The following is a 21,100-nucleotide window of genomic DNA, read 5'->3' as shown; positions in this document are numbered from 1 at the left end:
GGGCACCTAATTAATAAGTTATATTTGCATGATAATACAAGAGTATATATTGTATATAAACAGTACCAAATCAAACAAAATTCCAACTTGGTAGAGAAAACCTTTAATTCTCAGCTAACTTTAAAGCAAATTAGAAGGAATCAATTTCTTTAAAGCAATATTTTCAACCATTTCTTTTAATTCTTCAATAGCACTGCAGTTCAAAGTAAAGTAAGATGCCAAAAGGCTTAACTATATACCTTTCTTCCATACGCTGAAAATCAACACCATAAGATAAAATTGCAATAGCTTGGATATTAAGTATCTAACTTGCAACTACTGGAAGATATCAATAGTACAGCCTTGAAAAAGATCATGGAAGGATCAAAACATGTGTCGGCACCAAGGGTTTAACTTGAAAAGAAACACTGATATTGAAGAATTAAAAGAAATGGGCATTCTATTATACTGCTGAACAAAGAGGTGGCCTTATCTTCGACATTGGTCGTAGAGCGGTCCCTGGGTGACTCTGCCAGATGACAAGATCTTGTGTTATGAGGCTGCTGACAGAAATTCCATCTTTGGACCATCTTACTTCAGCAGACATTGTCCAGGTGGAATTATGGAATAATATCAGGCTGGATAAGGTCATCCTGCATTTTGGGTGCCGTCTGGTATAGGACCAGGTCTTCCTAGCGTCAGAGCAGCTGAAAATCTGTTTTTTTTTGGTTGATCCATCTGATTCATCCAAACATTTGTTGAAGTGTAATGTTCCAAATAATCCCCCCAAGTATGGTCAACAATTCTCTTAATGCTCTTAATGCTGAAAAACCTAACTCCTTTTCGTCCCTGCCAACACTCTCCCTACTCCTTCCCCTCCCCCTTTCAGTCTCTTTCCCCCCTCCCAGCTCTCCTTCTCTCCCCACGCCCGTAACCTTGGCCTTCATATTGACCCTCACCTACCTCTATCTCATCACATTTCTCTTACTGCCTTGTCGCTTTCACCTTTACAACATTCGTAAAATTCGACCCCTCCTAACCTTTAACGCTACTAGACTCTTAATTACCTCCCTCATCTTCTCCAGACTTTTCTACTGTTCCTCCCTTCTCTTTGGACTTCCCTCCTTTCATCTCTCCCACCTCAAATCTGTCTACCACTCTGCCATCCGCTCCCTCTGCCTTCTCTCGCCTCTTGACTCCATCTCATCTTCTCTCACCTCTCTAGGTTGGCTCTCTTTTCACTCCCAGCTCAAATTCAAGTTCCTCTGTCTTGTTTTCAAATCCCTTTATGGTCTTGCCCCCCCACCTCTCCTCCCTTCTTACTTTCTATACCCCTTCTCGTTCTCTGCGCTCTGCTGACCTTTTCCTACTCTCTCCTCCTCCACCACCACCCTGTGCCCCCTCCCGCATCCTCTCTTTCCAACTCCTAGCTCCCTTCCACTGGAACCGCCTCGCCCTCCACATCCGCTCCTCTCCCTCCTACCCTTCCTTTCGCACTTCTCTACAATCTTATCTTTTACACTCGCCTCCCTAAAACCCTTTGCTTCCTCACCTACTTCTCCCATGCCTCATTCCTCACCTCTGACTCCTGCTCTTCCTTACACCCTTCATCCTCTCAACTACCCCACCTTCGACTCTTATCTAGTCTTACTCTTTCCTCTTCTCTTCCTCATAACTTCTCGCCTTCCCTCTTACTTCCGCTTTTACCTCCACTAATACCTCCCATCCCCTCTTACACCTTTGTCCCTCTCCACTCCCACTTCACCTCAGAAATATTGTAAATTGTTCCTTATACTGTTTTCGAGTTGTGATTCATTTGCCATCTTATGCTTGCTGTATATTTGCTTGTTCTCATATAAAGCACTTTGGATTAAAGGGCTATATAAATTCAATAAAATACAAATACAAATACAATTCTCTCCCTCCCCCAATTTTAACAGTAAAATGTCAAACTGGTGGGTTCGGGGGGAGATATGTCGTCAATCACTTAATTGAAGATGCAAAGTAATCTAATGGTTCTGATTGGAGTTGGGTGGCTGCTTGTTTAAATGCACGTAAAATGTAGCTTGTTCCTGTGTCAAACAGGGACCCCTCTGGCAGACTAATATGTGTGTCTTGGAACTCTAGGGGCTTTCCCCATTTGTTTTCCTCGCCAGGATCATTAATATTTGAGGCGGATGTGTTCTGTATACAAGAATCATGGTTGAGAACTCCTCCCTCAGTGGACGGCTATGAATATCTGCTTAATCCCACCTATAAAGGAGAGAAAGGGAGTCCGGCCTCTGGCCTGCTTTTTGGAATTCGGAATGACCTGAGAATCTCAGCATCCAATTTCACAATGCCTAGCTCTTTTGTTCAGGCTGTGGAATTGGAATGGGATAGTCTAGTGTATCCGGGTATGGGCTTTTTGCTAGTTCTCAATATATATTTGCATTCGAAAGCAATCCAGCAGGAAGCCTTTTTTGACTCCATTGAAGAGATTATATACTCTTGGCAGGTAAATAAGAATTCAAACTCTATTTTAGTCTGTGGGGACCTTAACGCATCTTGTATAACTCACCCTGAACTAGGGGAAAGTAGCACACAAATTAGTGCTGTGGAGGCGAGAAGTGCAGCATGGGCGGGGTTTGTGTATGTTGAATGGTACTGTCACGGGAGGTGTCCCGCCCAACTCTACTTGGCATAGGGGAAAACCCAGAAGTATAATAGATCACTTCTTTGCCTCTGATGACATCTTCCAAAATGTATTTTCCCTGTCAATCGTTCACTCGGATCGGAGTGATAATAATCCCCTGGTTCTAAGCTGGAGTGTGGAAACGCAGGTCATTCCTGCTGGTTCCTATAGCCTGGTTCTCAATACTAATGGTGGGAAGAATAGAATTATTTGGAATGCTAAGAATCTGCAGAGGTTTTATTCCACGCTATGGAAACTATTTAGTAAGGGGGAACTTGAAGCGCATCTCCATACGATCCCCTATTGGAACCTAACGGCTAGAATATATGCAGAAATACCATGTCCTAATTTAGGGTACAGCTGGTAAGGAATCATTTCTGTGATCCAGTCGTCCAACTGAAAAAAGGGATCTAAGGAGGTTGCTTAGAAATGGTAAAAACCTCACTCCCCTGGGCTGAAAATCCTTGAAAGTTGCATGTAGACGCTGGCCGCGCCTCCATAAGTATGAGATGGTGTTGAAGGATGCGTGCAGGATGCCATACTTAATTGGGTCTAGGAACATCAGTGCATTCTGGCAGGCAATGCATGGTGTGGCCACCACTGCCTCACGTGACATAATTAATTCTATAAGCGAACATGACTGGGTGACACACTACTCAGAAGTCTATGGGGAGGATCTCAGTGATGTTAATCTGGGGGAGGCCCGCCCAAAAGTGCATTGGCACTTGGAATTCAATGAGGAAGCTATTGAGCACATTATTGTGCATAGTAAAAACTCCCGGGTCCCCGGAGCTGATGGCCTCTCTAACGTGGTCCTTACACTCCATCCAAACTATGGGCACGGTTATTCAGTATTCTCTTTGAGGGTATTCTAGCAAGAGTATCTCTTCCAGCGAGTTTGAAGGAGTCAATCTTTGTACCAATTCACAAAAAGGGCCCTAGATCGACCCCCAATAACTATAGGCCAATTGCACTGCTGGATATTCCTTCGAAGATTTTTGCTTCCCTGTTGTTGAGGGACTTAGCTGGCTGGGCTGAAGGTTCGGGCAGCCTAGACCCATTGCAGACTGGCTTCCGTAAGGGGGTAGGAATGAATGCCAACATCTTTTTGCTGGGTCTGTTGAAAAGGGAGGCTAAGGAGAAGTTAAGACCGGTATATCCTGCTTTTATTGATTCCAACAGCGTTGACAGGCACTGCCTCTGGTGTAAACTCTGGAAATGAGGATGCCCGTAAGCCCTTCTGAAAATGATTGTGGCTCTCCATTTAGATACGTCCATTAGGGTGCGGCTGAATGCCCAGGGCAAATTGTCAGCTGCCATAGAGACTACCAGAGGTTTAAAGTGGGGATGCACTGTGGCCCCGCTCTTGTGCACTTTCTTTACTTCAGACATCAGCGAAATTCTTGAAAACATCTGCAGCTTCTCTCCTCGTCTTTCAACACTGGAACTCGACTATCTGTTTTATGGTGACGATTTGGTGTTATTTGACTATATGCCAATTGGGCTCCAGCATAAGTTGGATGCGCTGGCTGCTTATGCTAGTCAATAATTAACTCACCATAAATTTGAAGAAATCAATGATCCTGATACTTCGACCAGGTATGAAACAAAAATATACAATCTTTTGCTGGTGTCTAAATGGAGAGGCTTTAAAGAAATTCCCGGCCTGTGTATACCTGGGAAACAAATTTCAGGGATTGCACAGTAGTCCTGAATTGCAGAACCATTTGGTCTCTAAGGCTAGAATGTTGGCAGCACAGGCTTCTGCGATTAATAGAAGATTTGGCCTTTTCTCATTGACACCTGTGCGAGAATTTTATAAATTAAAGGGTGTACCCACTTTGGTTTATGGCAGAGACAATCATGGGCTTCCACTCTCAATGCACTGGGAAGTGCTAGAGGGCCTATTTTGGAGGAAAGTTCTGTAACTCCCAAACAGAATTCCAAAGGCAGTGATCCGTTACAAACTGGGTCTGCCTTCTATTAAAGACCATATCCTCTCTAAAAACCTTGCACTATTAAGAAGTATCAGTGTGCAGAGGGAGGATCTATCTGGTGGTAACTGAAGCTACTTCTAGGTTCAAAAGCTTGGCCCTGCTTCACAAAATGGGAGCAATAATGTAACCGTATCATGAAGGATTGTGCCATCTCTAGGGATATGATTCTCAACTCCCCTTTAAAAACCAAAAGTAAGTTGAAAGAAAGGGACTGGGTCTATGCAATAGAAAAAGAAAGATTGTATTAAAGGTTTAAAGAACTGCTGGTTGACGTAAGGCCTGTGGGGGTGTCACCAACATACTTAAGCAGGTCACCTAGCCCTACATGGCATAGATTAGCTATGAAGTTGACGCTCAATTTACTGCCCACAAATGAAATTGAGGGCATTAAAGCTGTGACGCCCAGGAATTCAAGGACTTGTCACCATTGTTTGGAGCAGGACCAAATTGAGACCTTACAACATCTTTTGCTATATTGTAGGGTTCTGAATGACATGCGTCACCATTATTTTGACCATTTGTTGGAAAACTGTACTGTTGGCGCAGCTGGAATAGTGTGGTGACGGGTTAGGAGTCCTTATGGACAAAACCACTGGTTGACAGCAGCAATTAACTTTTTAGAGACATTTTAAATTTAAGATAATTGATTTGATTGCGATATATGATTAATACTTGTGTGATTTAATTACAAATGTAATGAAATGTACTGTGTGTTGTAAATTGTGTATTTTTATGTTGAATGTTTGTTTGTTTATGTGGAATTTGTTAAAGCTATTTTTTTTAACCGTATAACAATAATACAAAACAAAAACAAATATACACAACCTAATCATACAAGGTTTGTTTGGCTGTCTTACATTATTCAAAGCAACATATTAATTTGAATTCAAGAAGTAAACAAAAAAAGTCATCCTTGTGGCCAGGGTTGGATTCTCTTCCCCTGGATCAATTCCGGAATATCTGGACCAAAGTTTAGTTTCAAGAAAGTTCTGTGCATTAACAAAGTTCCATACAATGTAGTATACAAAGTGTTTTCCATCCAATATAGCCTCTCATTTGGCAAAGTGACTATCTCTCTTCCAATGGCTTGGTCACAAATTAAAGTAATTCTTAACATTTCCACAAACTCCTGCTTGGTAAAACAAGCCTTTTTCATCCAAATACTTCTGCTTGATTAAATAAAAGTCTTTTTCTCCAAATACAACTTCCTAAATCAAATACAAGTGTTCTTTCTTTTCTCAAAAGGCCAAGCACTTGTTAGCTCATCATACTGCTCCCAAAGAAACACTTTTGTCAGGATGGTTCAACAATCACTTTAAAAAATGCAACAGTTCATTAAGACAAAATGATGGAATTAACATTTCTTTTCCACCACAACCTTTTACCACAACCATAGTACTTTAAATCATCTTCTTCTCCTTAGTATACTCGCCTGCCAGGATACAACTCCTACTACTATAACTGGTACTCTGCAGTAATGCTTGTTACCAAACTCTCCACACTAGAAACATAAATGAGGAGATTGATATCTTGATATTCTTTTGACTCTCATCAAAAAGGGTTACATCTCTTTCCAAATTGATATTCCACAAAAGAATAATTGTTATCTTGCTTGTCTTTTGGCTTTTGGCCATGTGGGTTACAGTTCTCTCCCCCTTGGTCAAGGGGTACAAAGAGGGCTTTTCTCCTACGACCTTTGTTTTCTGGCGGTACAACCTCTTGGCTGCTGGCAATGCGTGTTATAATTATCTCCCACTTGACATCTCTTCCTGGGAGAGTTGTACCCAATTTGCCTTGGTATCACTCTTCTGTTGACTTGGCAATGCGGGTTACAATAATCTCCTAATTGGTATCCCTGTTTAGAAGAGTTACGCCCAATTTGTCTGTATATCGGTCTTCTCTGATTTTGGAAATGCGGGTTACAATGTTTCCCTATGTGCAATCTCTTCATAGGAGAGTTGCGCCCAGATTGTCCGAATAATTCATTGAATTGTTCGGTATTCAAAATAGTTATTGTCACCATAATCATAACATCTAGAAGATGTGCTATTGACTTTCTGATCCCCCAGAGCACCATTTTCATGAATGTTAAAAGGGTCTTGATATTTTGTACTTTGGGTTATTCTGGGAGAGGGAGCCATATAGGGACAACATGCCATTAGATATTTAGGCATTAGGGAAAACTCATCCTCCAGTTCCCTATGACAGCAGTCTCCTCCTATGTGATCCTCCCTCATGCTACCACCACCAGGGATAGGATCAGGTAGCGGCTGCCTTCCCCTCACATGGGAGGAGACTTTAAGATGGGGTTTAGTGATGATTCTGTAGGATTCAACTCAGTACACAGATGAACAGGCACCAACATGGATAGGGGAATGCAACTCATGACCTGGAACATTAGGACTCTCAATTGTCCGTCCAAAGCCAGGCGTATTTTGCAATACTTAGCTAGGCATCACACAGGGATTGCTTTCCTTCAGGAAACCCACCTGATACCTAACAATGAACCCAGGTTCGCTAAAAGTTGGTGCTGCCATTGATATTTTGAGTCATTCTCAATGCAAGGGGGTGTGTACTTTGATTCACAAATCTTTGGGATTCCACCTTTTGGAGGTGGTGAAAGATTGTAACTTGGGTTATCCAGAATTGTACAATGACAATGGTCCATTATTATGGCCCAATACAGATGACCCCGACACACTAGACTGGATAGAACATCATCTCCTGAACTACACAGGCAATATAATAATAAGGGCCAGTGATTGTAATGCTGTGCTGTACCTGCGGTCTGATAGGATGAGTAGTGTGCACAGATTGCCACAAAGAAAATATTGCAATTGAAAGTGTTTTACAAGCTAGAGGACACATCTGGAGGGTATAGCATGAGGGTGTAAGGGGATTCACGTTTTGGTCGATGGTTCACAACTCAGCATCCCATATAGATTAAATGTTGGTTAGTAAGAGAACTGTGAACTGTTTTGAGAGCTGTGACATATTAACCTGTACCCTCTCGGGTCATGCCCCCGTGATTAGTCAGGTAGCAATTCCCGGATTAAACCAATGAGGAGGGAGTGGGCATTTAAAAGTGAGGGGCTGTCAGATTCTGTTTTGTGGGTGAGTATTTTGGAGAGTATTCCCAATTATTTTAAGGAGAATATACAGAAGAATCTGAGGCAACATTATGGGAGGCCTTCAAGTGTGTTATTAGGGGGGTAGTGTATTGCAAAGCAGTGTGGTATATTGAGAATGATCAGAGTAGAATTGTTGGAAAGGGTTGCAACTCTCAGGGACTTTGAGGAGGACATGGGCAGCATCACTGACCCCTATAAGCAGAACCGAATTAAGGAGGAATTACAGACGTTTAACGAAGCTGCAGTCAGGGAGTTCAAATTTCGATGTAGGCAAGCATCGGTACAGCAATATGGGGAGGGGCAACGGCCTGGTAATATTCTGTCATGGGTTGCATGGGGGGAAAACCCACAGACGCGTATAATTGCTCCTAGGGATGGTGCTGGGGTGTTAAAGGGTATCAACACTGAAATTACACAGATTATGGATTTTTTTTAATACACAACTGTATTCATCACAGTTAAAGGTCTCACAGTCGACCTTGGTGACCTTTTTAGACCAGGTGTCTTTATACTGTCCTAATCAGGAGGAAAGGGAATGGCTGAGTAACCCCCTCGCACTACAGGAAGTAGCAGAATGCAATTACGGAACTTCCCTCTGTGAAAGCCTCAGGTCCGGATGGCCTCACAGTAGATTTCTATAAGGGGTATTCTGCAGTTCTGGCTCCACATCTCCTAAGAGTATATTGTGAAGCCTTAAAAAGAGGATTTGGGACGAGACACAGCATCCAGGAGAAGGCAGTCATTTTCGTGACCTTAGTTGGTTATTATAGTGGTATGATCGGTTAGGTTAGATGTGGACAGCGGACAGATACATGTGGACTATTACTCATGACTGACAGGCACCTTAGTTAGTAAAGTAGTAAACTCTTGGTGAAATATCCTTACAGTTTCCGCCACACTACCCTGCCTAGTGTAGAGACCTATGTACACATACATGCAAATTGTACGCATCCCTGAAAATTTTGCAAAATACCATTTGTGTCGATAAGGTCAGGCATTCTGTAAATGTCCCGGCTACTGTTTATTCTGCGTATAAGGTTGTAGAAGGCTGCTTTAAGAGCTCCTTTAGGCTACTGTGACAAATCCTTAGATGCCGCCACTTCTCCCTGAGGGGGAGCCCCTTCCCATGAGGCCAGGGAGGTGAGGTCACTACCCGATAGTCCCCCTGGGGGTGGTACTCAGTGGGAGGTCCTCATGGGGAGAGACTCCCCCTCTACAGACAAGGACGATCATCTAAGGGAAACGCGGTATCTCAACCATATGCACACCACCCTTACATCCTCATATCCCTCACTCCCCATCTCCATGTTACAGAACTCCCCATGTCTGTGTGTAGGGCCATAGGGCTGGCTTCTACTGAGATGAGGAAGAGGACAGATAACCAAAGTAACCCTATGGGACTGCAACTACGAAGAAGAAGAGGCACAGAGCCATGAAGAATACCTGGTGGAATGGTAATCACCATTCTAGCATTCCGCAGAGGCGGTACTGGGAGGCTAGGATAAAAACTGGCCAAGTACTTTAAGAACAGTCTGAGAAGCCCCAGAGGAACTGCCTTAGAACTCCCCACGCCATGTATGTGTGTAGCATCATAGGACTGGCCTCTATTGAGACGAGGAAGAGGACAGATAACCAATGTAACACCTATGGGACTCCAACTGAGACGAAGAAGAGGCAGAGTCATGAAGAATACCTGGTGAAATGGTAATCACCATTCTAGCTTTCCGCAGAGGTGGGACTGGGAGGCTAGGATAAAAACTGGCCAAGAACTTACAGGACTCTCCAGGAACTTAGAGGACTGCCTCAGAAGCCAGAGGAACTGCCCTGGGGAGAGCCATAGGCGGACCAGCAGCAGAAGCAGAAAGACTGCTTCATCCCGGGAGTTTCGAAGGAGACGCCAATAGGAAGAAATCTATCTGGCCTCGGGAGAACCAAGAACCTGGTGGCCTGGAGTGAATGCAGAGCCGCACTAGGAGCAAGAAACTGGTACCGCAAGCAAGAAGCGCAGGACCAGAACCGAAAGGCAGAGAAACACCCACGCAGCCCAGCGAAGGACCGCATGCACCTAAGGAGGATCAGCAGATCATCCAGAGGACTGCAAAGGTAAAAGACTAGACACTGGTGCCAATGGGGGCTTGGAAAACAGTGTCTGGGACCCACATGCAAAAAATCAGGTATCTTCCCACTGACAGCACTTGGCGAGAGAGGGAGCCAAGTTAGTCAGAACGAAAGGGAAGAGAAAGCAGGGACTTGCGACACACACACAAAAACAAGGTACCTTCCTCGTGACGGTACTTGGCAAGAGAGAGAGCCAAGTTGATCAAATCAAGGGGCAAAAGAGACCAGAGTCTGGGGACCCCACAGAAATTAGATGTCTTCTTCAAAGCAATACTTGGCAGGAGAGTGAACCAACTGGGCCGTGGCAAAGAGAGGGAAAAGAAGGTCTCAGGTCCCTCTACCAGTTGTGAACTGTGTTAGCCAATCCTGGCCAGGGGAAGGGAGTAATTCCCCCTGGCATTGTGAGCTGCAAACCAAGCCTCAGCAAAGACCAGGCGAAGGGACCCATTACCCCGGCATTGTGAACTGCAAAGCAAGTCTGAGAAAAGACAAGGGGAAGGGAGTAATTACCCCTGGTATTGTGGACTGGAAACCAAGCCTGAGAAAAGGCCCGGGGAAAGGCATCATTCTACTGGCATTGTGAAAATACTGGGAGCAAGATCCCTGGAGAAGGGAGGTATTCTCCAGGATCCCAATAGTGAAGAAACAACTATGGGTAATAGGGAAAGTTGATGTTTGAGTTGGAACTTTAATCTGGAACATTGTTTTGTGTCTTGGAATGGGATTAAGAACTCGGGAAGGGAGTCATTCACTCAGGTAAAGATCCAACCTGAGAATTTGAACTTTGCCTTTTTGAGTTTAAACTGAGAACTTTACTGTGTTACAATATGAGACATTGTTTTGTGCTTTGGAAAGGGATTGAGACCTGGGGAAGGGTGTTATTCCCTCAAGTAAATATCCCACCTAAGGTTTAAGTTACTTACCTGTAACTATTGTTCTCCAGCACAGGTCTAGCATGGATTCCCATGCTCATGAATGTTCCCCGTCATCAGGTTGGGAATCCTCGGTAAAAGAAAGAAACAGTTTCACTTTCACTTTATAACTGTATTTTCTCTTAAAGGAAAAGGTAGGTTTTCTCTTTTGTTTATGGTATAATAAGGGTGCATGCCAACAACCATTCCACCTGTGTGTCAGTCTCCTCCTTCTACACCCTTCCACTATCCTGACCTGTGCATAGACATACACATACACTCCCTCTTTCTCTCACACACTCTCCCTTCTCTCACACACACCCAGACACATATATATATATGTATATATACACACACACACACACACACACACACACACACACATGCATACACAAGCACATAGAGATAGGGATGTGTGAGTCACTGACATCACATGATTGGGTACTTGCACAATTTTCCGGCTGTTTGCCAGGTGCAAATGGCAGCTACTTCTATCATGTAGTAACATCAAAGTTAATGTTGCTTGTGGGAGGGTTCTACATGGCTAATGGTCCAATTAGTGTTGATGTGCTAATCGCTAGGCTATGGCCGCCGTCTGTAGGAGTTTCAGTATGTATCTTAGAGGGGAGACGGTTAGTCAGGTGAATGGGGGAGTAGGTTTTATAAGGCAAAACAAAAGAACCATATCCAATTTTCAGTTAACAAAAACTAGGATGTATAGTTGGTAGCCCTGCTATAGATCAATACAAATGATTTGTTGATCCTCAGAGAATGTATGTTATTGAAGGTGACATCACCATCATTAAGCTTTTGGGGGCAACAGATTCCACACATTCAGTACAACATCCTCAGCATAGGTGAGACAGGGGCTTCTTTATCTCATAAAATAAGGTGCTTCAAGAGGTATTTCTAATATACACCATGAACAAAGGTAGTTTGTTACAGATTCCTGCTAGGGCCGAGGAATGAGGACTGGCTTAAAACTACTGAAGGAGTGAAATAGGACAAAGTGACAGGTTGTTTATAAGATCAACAAGCATTGGCAATGCCAACAGTTTTGGCTCTGTACAGGCAAGGGAAGGACATTTACTAGGCGCTGCCATAGTGGTATTAAGTGGCCATGGGAGCACCTACAAAATTGTGCAAGTACATAGGCATATAATTGCAGTGTCTGACAATGATTTGATTTGAATTATTTATATTGCACCCCAAAACAGACAGACTTAACTGTCTGTGTATCCGGGCACAGGTGGAAAAAAAGCCTTGAAGTGAGGTACTAAGCAGATCATGTACACATGCTATCCCTGAGCTGGGAGGGTCTAATTAAACAGGTGAGTTTTTAAAGCCTTCCTAAACTGGACCAATGACTGACAATCTCTAATCTCCATCGGGAGGTGATTCCAAAGTTGGTGCCCAAAGACTCCAAATCTCCTACCCCCCTCTGGAGACAAATTTGGAGCGTGGGACCTTCAGCAAAAGCTTATCTCCTGAGCGCAATGCTCTGGCAGGGTAGTAACTATAGACCTTAGCACCAAGATACTCTGGGACAAGCCTATTGATGCATTTGTAGATCAAACAGGCTACTTCGAATTTAATTCGGTCTTCGACTGCCAGCCAATGCAGAGATCTGCGGAGCAATGATACCTGGTCCCTTTTTCCCCAACTGCCCCACCAGTCTAATCGCTGCATTCTGGGACTTCTGTATTCTATATATCTGCTTGGCTGGAATGCCTGCCATCAAACTGTTGCAATAGTCCAGGTGGGTGTGCGTCATAGCCCCTACAACCACTGCATGATCTTCTAATGGTAGAAAGGGAAGTACATTCCTAAGCATCCTCAGGGAGTAGTAAACTGATTTGACCTTGCCCCCCACCTGGGCTCCGCTACCGAGATTCTCCTGCCAGACACAGCCCAGGTTTTTTATTTTTTTGAGCAAATTAAAGCTTCTCACCAAGAATATTTGGGGAGAATGATTGCTTCTCATCCGCAGTTCTCCCCTTGGGCCCAAACAGGATAATTTTGGTCTTTGCTGCATTCAGTTGCAGCTGTATAATGCCTAATAATTATACACTAGCCAAAACGGTTGGCTGTGCATGTTTTAACAGGACTTCAGTGAAGGACATGCATAGTACTTGTAAATCGAGTGGCTGAAGGCAGACCATGTTAAGACATTTGTATTACACGAGTCGCCATTTACAGCTCCAATTAAGTTATTAACTCTCAGAAGAATGCGTTGAAAATGTACTGCCAGGCACTTCAAGCACAAAGTTTCATGGTAAGGCTTGATAAAGCTAGCTCAAAGAGATCCCAGGAGGATGTGTTTTGGGTGGCGAGGGGCAGGAAGTAGGTGGGAATGGCCATAGGCATTAACACGGCCATGGGCAGTCAACGGGTAGGTAAAGAGTCGAACAACACCTACAAGCTTTGCAATTTGGCATCTGCCATTTCTCCTTCGCTGTACTCTAATTCAAAGGTTACAGCTTATAGGTGGTGGCACCATCTAAAAGCCAAAACAAGAAATGTGGTTTTAAAACTGTATGTTTGAGAAATGTGGCTAAATGTAAAGAGTAGGTGGACAATGAGGAAGAGTAGGAAGGGCACATTCTGCCTTGTATCTTACTTGCAAGCGTGATCCTTCAAAGCAGTTATGTAATGTTAGGTTGACCGAGTACTCACACTTGTATTATTTTTCCCAGTTGTAATCTATTGTTGAAAACATAATCATACTGAAAGAAGTATGTGGATTTGCTATGTGTTCAGTTACCAGTTTTAAAAAAAAGACGTTTATACCATATTTGATCATAGTTTACAACTTTTGGATGTCACATCTTCCAGTAACTACTTGGTAATACCAAATTTAAATGACTTATACCACACACCCTGGGATTAACATTAGGATTCATAAACGCTTGTATTAGAAACCCAGCAAACAATTTAGCAATTCCTTAAAAATATGCAAGAAAATCATCAATTTCTTTTCTGTACACGGTTTAATCGATTGCTGGAACATTTATTCTGCATACGTACAATCAAGACATTTATTTAAAAAAAAACATATTCACCAATCAGAAAAGATAAATACGCTCAACACTGCAGCCACATATTTGTTTCTTGAGTGCCTCCAGATTACAAAATCTAGGCACCACCATGTACTGTTACGAAATATCAACATAGCTCTTATTTGCAATCACATGTATTTTACCTGTAAACTTTTTCAAATGTAAGATTCACATTAGGGCTCTGGAATAAAACACCAGAAAGATAATGTCTCCATTGAGAATTTAACAAGTAGGGTGTATCCAACACCTGAAGAGAAAAGGAGAAAAAAATATTAAAAAAGAGATTTATTTCCCAACGTTGGGCAGGTATCTGTGTCTTTAAAATTAAGCCAAGTTAGCAAAGTGCATACTGTAAACCAACACTGAAAATATTTCTGAAATGTGTAATTGTCTTGAAAGGGAAAAGGGGGCATTCAATAGTATTTGTATTGTGGTTTGTCTTTGCATCAGAGGGTGGGTTCCATTTTATGCTACTGAATTTTAACTTTATTCATATACACATTCCTGCTGCATAGTCTTGCTGACTATTTGTGGGGGCAAGGAGTTTCAGGGGACACAGGTTGTGTTGGTTGATCAGAGAATGAGGGCAATTCAGCGGCTGGAACAGTTGTGGAGAAGGTGATGAGTGCCTGAAAATATCCCACTGAAAGGCGTGTGGAAACAACAGAGAGGGGAAAGGTCCCAATAAAGTTCTGTCTGTTGAACAGCCTAGAAAGTGAAGGCACAATCCCAATACACATGTCCCAAAAATTATGAAATAATATAACACATACTGTAGAGAATGAGACCAATAGATAGTTGTGCAAGGATAACACAGTTTTATATAACATCCCAGCAAAGAACGCTGCTGCCCAAGAGCTCTCTACCAAAAATTACACGGGGAGCACATTAAAAAGGGTAAACGCATCATTGATGACGATTTGAACTAAGACAGATATTGCGTTGCTGGTTGGTGGGGGACCTATGGAATGGCCAGCTTTATATGGGATGCCAGGCCCTAATTGGCTGTTGCTTCCCAGTCGATCTTGGTGCACAAGAGTCAGCTGAGCTCATCTCTGCGGTGAAGGTCAGGTTGGTGGGTGTTACATTTCTAACTATCTAAGCTACACAACAGGAACTGACTAATCATTAATAATGGCAGATACCTGAACATCACATGCAAGGGGATCTTTTGAACAGAGGGGATAATATATTGACAAGCCAACTTCCACATTCAGGGCTTCATTGATACCATAGTCCCTGCACTCAAGTGTCCTTCATGGGGGCTTGATCTACCATCTACCTTCCCTGGTGCCTCATGATACGAACAGACGTGTGTTACTTTTGAGACAATATATTGCTGCACTGGATTAGGTCTATGGTGGGTGTTCTGGAATGGCCAAGGCAAGGGGGTTAGAGGTTATCAACATGAAAGGAATTGAGGGGTCAGGACCAGTGGGCTCTGGCTTGGCGGGGTGGAGGGCGAGGGGCACAGGCAGTTTAGTGGTGATAGATGGACATTTGTGCTGGGGCCTGTCTCAGTCCCACGTTCTCCGCAGAGCGCATTCTTTGAGACACAATACTCTGTAATTGCAACATTGAAAAACAGTGAATGGATGAACTTCTGTGGGAACTAGGCTCATGCGGAGCTGGTCTGATGTGTGGTGTGGATGGCTTGGTCCCTTTGTGAGAGAGAGACTGGGGGTGCGAATGCCGCAGCCTCACAGAGTGGTGGATTTCAGGCCTAGAAAAAAGATGGCGTTTAGGCCTAGAACAGAATGGAGTTCTAATGCCGAGGCATGGGTGCCATTGTTAGCCTACTTTTCTATGTTACAGGTCTCTTACCCTTACACAGGTGGAGGGCGCATGTCTCTGCATGGCTGTGGTGACGTTTATTCTCTTTGGCGGTGGCTGGGGGGGTGGGATAGGACCATCTCCTCCCCAACAAAAGTAAAACTACTTCAAGGAAGAGAGGTCTTCCAATAGTATCCCTCATATCAGGGGTAGGGAGGGGCGAGTATTATGTTCTGGAGGTATTTGTCATCATTGGGCTTCCCCAATAACAATCCCAATTATCCTAACCCCATTTCAGTTGGGCGTGCTATTCAATCGTGCCAAGTGTGTGAGCCGCGTGTCTATAGATACTGTACTAGTGTTACAAGGTCTGCAGACTGAACCCAATCTTGCTTACTGCGCAGGGTGTGGACACGTATAAACGGCAATTTGCTAACAAAGCTATACGTTTTCCCCAAAACTGTGCCACAGTAGAGTAAGAGGAGTATAATACTTATAGTCATTGACATGGGTGCCCATATGTAGCACATTCACATGATCGGGATACGTTTCTGCCTATAACTACTTAAGGCATTTGTCAGGAAACGATGAAGCAGAAAAATGTCCCACTGCCTAATGTGCTTATAAACAAATATGAAAACCATTAAATACTCAAGACTGCCCCAACTGCTGCTTATCATTGAAGATCCTGCGGGATAATAGTACAGCAGGAAAAATATGAGCAAGATATCACTTGAAGGGCCGTACTTCCTGAGCGTGAATTTGGAGGACTGTCTGATATCTAAATATTAGGGTAGGACTAGAGACGTAAATTCACCAAAATTCCTGGGTTAGTGGAAATGACATCACATCACCCATGAAATCTGATGACATCACAGGATGTGATGTCATTTGACCACACCCTAAAGTGACATCACGGGAAGTGATGGAACACAATGTTTCATCCCTTGACAAAACAGGAAGTGGCATCACATAGCATTGTTCCTAAGTACACTACGAAAAATATGGTTACGATATCACTGTAATGCGATATACATTTCATACATATCTGTGTTCATAGGCCCATATTACCAAATTACTGTGAATGCATGCAGAAGTCCAAGGTCAAATGATAATGATGTATTATTATATAGCACTTATGCTACGCTCTTTATATAGAACATACATACAACATCACCCAACCTGTGTTGGAACTCATTCATCGGCCTCAGAAGGATGAAAGGTTGAGTTGGTCTTGTCGGGATATGAACCGGCAACCTGGATATCACACACATCGCAGCAGCAAGGGCTCAACCCACTGAGCTATCTTACTGGCTATAGCTATTGTACTGGATATAGTAAAATAAGCAATTACATGTCTAAATTTTCTCAAAGTCAGAAAGAAAATTACACTCTGTAGTGGATACCATTAAACTGATAATTGAGATTGAACAGCAGGCCAGTTCATCTCCAGGTCTGGTGCAAAGTTGGCCACATGTCAAGCTGCGTGGATCTACTTTTCAGGCTTCAGAGGTTGGCAAAATACATACCATTGGGAGGGTTCATAACTGTGTATTAAAGAATTTAGAGCAGGGCAGGGAAAGCAGCGCACTCACATGGCATTCCGTACTCTGGGCACTTGTTACCTCATACATGCAAACAAACATCCTGAACAGCATGGCAGGGAGACAGGAAAGATAGACACATTACAACAAAGCATTAATTGTGGCACACTGAAATCAAGGACCAATTGATGTGCTATGTTCGAACATTTCTACACTGTACAAAAGCTTTTAGGCACAAGGATGTTGTCATGTGACTGAGGACACCGAGATGGAATGTCTTGTGATGATCGTAACAGAGACATCGGCAGAAAAAAACATGCTATAACTGCAACTTGCGAAAAGCAAAATACATAGTGTGAAAGGAATGCTTATTCTACTCTAAATGCCTTAAGTTTTTGTCTGCATTGTGAATTTGAGGTGTTTAAGAACAGACTAAATCAGGGAATGATCCGCCTGAAGTATACATGAAATAAACCTTTAATGAGTCTAGCAATTATTGTATAGAATTTCAGAAATAAATTCTTTGTTATTCCTATTCTTTCTTATTTAGGGTCCCTTCTCAAGGTTTTACACTTGTGGAACCCCATGTTTCTTAAGAGGCCCATACAAGAAAGCCAGCCACTCCAGAAACAAAGAGCCACATGGTGCAGGCCAAAGCCCAAGAGCTTCCCTGGGAAAATCCTTACACAAGAATTCAAGTGGGGTACCACGTAAAAATGGAAAAACCACAGTGTGGCTGTGTTCCACGTGTGGAACGTGGCCCTCTCTCTGATTAGTTAGGAGTGGAGGGTGCTTGTCAGATGTCTGGCAGCATACTTGTCAGCAGGGAATTGTGAACAGGGGGTGCCATTATCAAGGACGGCAGGGAGAAGAGTTTCCATTTGTGTACTCTGGAGGAGGCTGGTCGAAGCCATCCACTGTTGGGGCAGGCGTGGAAGGGCGTCAAATTCTGAGCGTAGAATGCATTGAAAGTTGTGGTACGGGCATGACTGGGATGAAGGATTGAGAGGAATGATTTAGATGGTGGTGTAGAGTAGCTTGTGGATGCAATGTAGGTATTGTGCGATGGACATCAGGTGCAAATATGTGCTTTGTGTAGGATAAGAGATGCCACTACCAGGAACTGAGAAACCTGAGACTTTGCATGCAAGTGATAACATGACTGCATAGTTCCAAGTATTACATCACATAGCTGCCATTTTACCTTACCTTGAATATGCTTCTGTCTGCATAGGGTTCACAGACCAACTTTTCCACATTTCCTCCAGCTATAAAAGTGGCAAGTACTATGGCCATTAGTACCCAGGAGAAGAGGAAACTGAAGCCCACACCGCTGGAAAGACATCAAAGCACACAGAATTCCTATGTTAGTATTGGAGGCAACCGCGTCATTTATCCCTTTTCTTTATGGCACATGGGACAGCAAACATATCTGAAGGCCTGGCATCGAAATTCCAGAAAATCATATGCATGAAAGGGGACTCAACAACCACAAGGTGACACGAGGTACAAACAAATAACCAAGATATGATCGTTTATTTATATAGCGCCTATACACAATGTGTTTCAAAGCGCTTTAGGTCCTTCAGACAACTGTTATACAGTTCCGGGAGCCCGGCAATGTTGTCATATGTTTCACGGCTCTCTACTAGGGCACATAGTCTGCAAGTTCAAAATGGTAAATTAGCAAAACAATGAAAACAGACCAATGCTCAAAAAAAGACATAATTCTCATTTCAGCTTAATCACAAAATAAAACCTGTGTTTATTAGTCGATAAATATGGGTTTGCCCCCAAAAGATCGAAAATAAAAGACCAAATGCACAATTAGTGTGCATTTGGCCTGGTTGAAAAGACTGAATTCCAAAATACAGAACAAGGGGAACAGGGTTTGAAGGGGTGACCTCGCTCCCCTAGTTCCGTATTATGGGCTTTGGGGGAGTCGCAGCAGTGTCCTCTGCATACATGACATGTGTGGTGAGGACAATTAATCCAATACATCCATTAAATACATTCTATAATGCCTGGGCAAACTTTACTTCACATTTTAAACCATCCTGAGAAATCCCGAAACTCTATACATTTCCATTAATTTCTGAAATTGTCTTCAGAACTCATTGAATCGCACAGGGGAACGTGCTGATCTTAAGACCATGCAGAGCAACAGAGGTTCGAATCCCGGATCTGCGCTTAGAAACCGAACTCGGGAATTAAACGTTATAAAAAACCCATTCAATAAATTGAACATACATGAATTCTGTCATTTGGTAACATACATTTTTCACATTATAATGTTCAGAACTTTTTTGATTATCATTTCATGCACATTTTATTGGATTCGTCTGAAATCCAGTCATTGTGTATTACTGTTTCTATGGTCGCAACATTGAAAGAGACATACACAAAGAGCTGCATCTGAGCCCTACTTACTATCAACGAAAGTGTGCCCCCTATCAGCAAGCTGCAGTATGATTTGCAGTAAAGATTCTACTCTCACTGGGCATTCGAAAAATACAATTTAACTTTGGCAGTACCTTGCTAAAATAATGTTCTCATAATAGCATACTCGTCATTTAGCCACTTATTCTGCGAAGCATTCTAAATTTATTTAAAGGTTAGTTTCACATCAAAATGTCACGTTTGTGTATGTGTTCTTAATTTCCACTTTAAAAAGAGAAAAGGAGAGCAAGAAAGATAGCTACATATCCTCATTACATCAGATTGCTATACTTACAGAATATATGGATGTTTTTGGAATCAGCAGACTCATGTCTGTCCCCAAATCAATTAGGGTAGCGAGGATTCGGCTGCTTTGTATTTTACTTCAACGTGTTCCTAAGTGGCATAAGGCAACTAGAGCAACGAATTCAGTCAAGGGGGCTGAATGCCACATGTTTCTGGGATAAAGGAGTTGGGTAGATGCTTCAGGGGTTATGTTTACTCGCCTCTGAATAAAAAGGTTATTCTTAGGTACGTTTGTACCAGAGGTTGTACATTTCAGTGTTACTGTAAAAATAATACTCAGGCCTGGCAAATTCTAAAAAATACCACTGGACCTACAGGGTAAGTTCCTTAGTTTACATACTTGACCTAAGAGAAATACACTTGCCACATGACGATGGATGACAAAATATTCACCAGTGCTTTCGGTAAAGTGGCGCATGACACCATAAGCATAGTTCATATTTGGTGCAATGCCGCCACCCAAAGGTCAGCCATGCTTAGTGAAGCGTATTTTTTGCCATTTACTGCAAAGTTTGTTTGTAGTAAATATTAAATAAAAGTTTCAAACATCTCTGTACTGGCCAGCAAGGTCGAGTACCATGCAATTGGTACTCGCCCGTCATAAAATCTCCTCGCCAATAAGAGTAAGCTGGAGATTTTCCAAGCCCGGTAAGTCATCTGAATAATTTTAGTATAACTAGACAGCAGGACTGCTACTGTTGCAGCCAAATGTGAATTTCTGGCAAAAGATAGATGCAGGGCATGACTCACGCCTACACTCCCAGATATCTACCTGTATACAGCAGGAACAGCATAGGTTTCACTAAAGTAATCGCACACAGACTTTTTCCATCTCTCCAGAGTGAGGGATCTGAAAGCTAGAGAAGGCCCTTCTGGAAGCAGACAGCATTCTTATCTCAGGTCAATTAGAAATGAAAGGACAAAGACTAGGGTGTTATAAGAATGGCAATCAACAGCCTGTCATGCCACGTTTCTGACAAGGACTTGTTGGCAATCAAAGGCCAAATAGTTGGATGGTATCAGAGTCTTTCTGAGACCCTGAATGCAGGGAACAATCTTCTTTTATAAAGTTGGGAAACAATTTGGCCCTCATTAAAAGTGTAACGGTCCGGAAACAACGGTGCCGGTAAGCTTACTGGGACCGTTGTTTCTGGACCGGCAAACTACAA

At 42.9% G+C, this 21,100-nt stretch overlaps 1 protein-coding gene across 12 annotated transcripts in view; it reads right to left on the bottom strand.

Moving 5' to 3' along the window:
- PROM1 (prominin 1) overlaps positions 1 to 21,100 on the bottom strand; it is a 922,577-nt gene that overhangs the window by 178,816 nt on the left and 722,661 nt on the right. For all 12 annotated transcript variants that reach the window (XM_069631918.1, XM_069631917.1, XM_069631924.1 and 9 more), the window contains 2 exons: positions 18,396 to 18,519; positions 14,013 to 14,116 (listed from right to left, as the gene is read on the bottom strand). In XM_069631918.1, coding sequence (XP_069488019.1) covers positions 14,013 to 14,116; positions 18,396 to 18,519 — 228 coding nt within the window. The remainder of the gene's footprint in view (positions 1 to 14,012; positions 14,117 to 18,395; positions 18,520 to 21,100) is intronic.

Source organism: Ambystoma mexicanum, chromosome 6q (genome assembly GCF_040938575.1).
Source record: "Ambystoma mexicanum isolate Mex_15411 chromosome 6q, UKY_AmexF1_1, whole genome shotgun sequence".
Classification (NCBI taxonomy): Eukaryota; Metazoa; Chordata; class Amphibia; order Caudata; family Ambystomatidae; genus Ambystoma; species Ambystoma mexicanum.
This window is presented reverse-complemented; position numbering and strand designations above follow the sequence as displayed.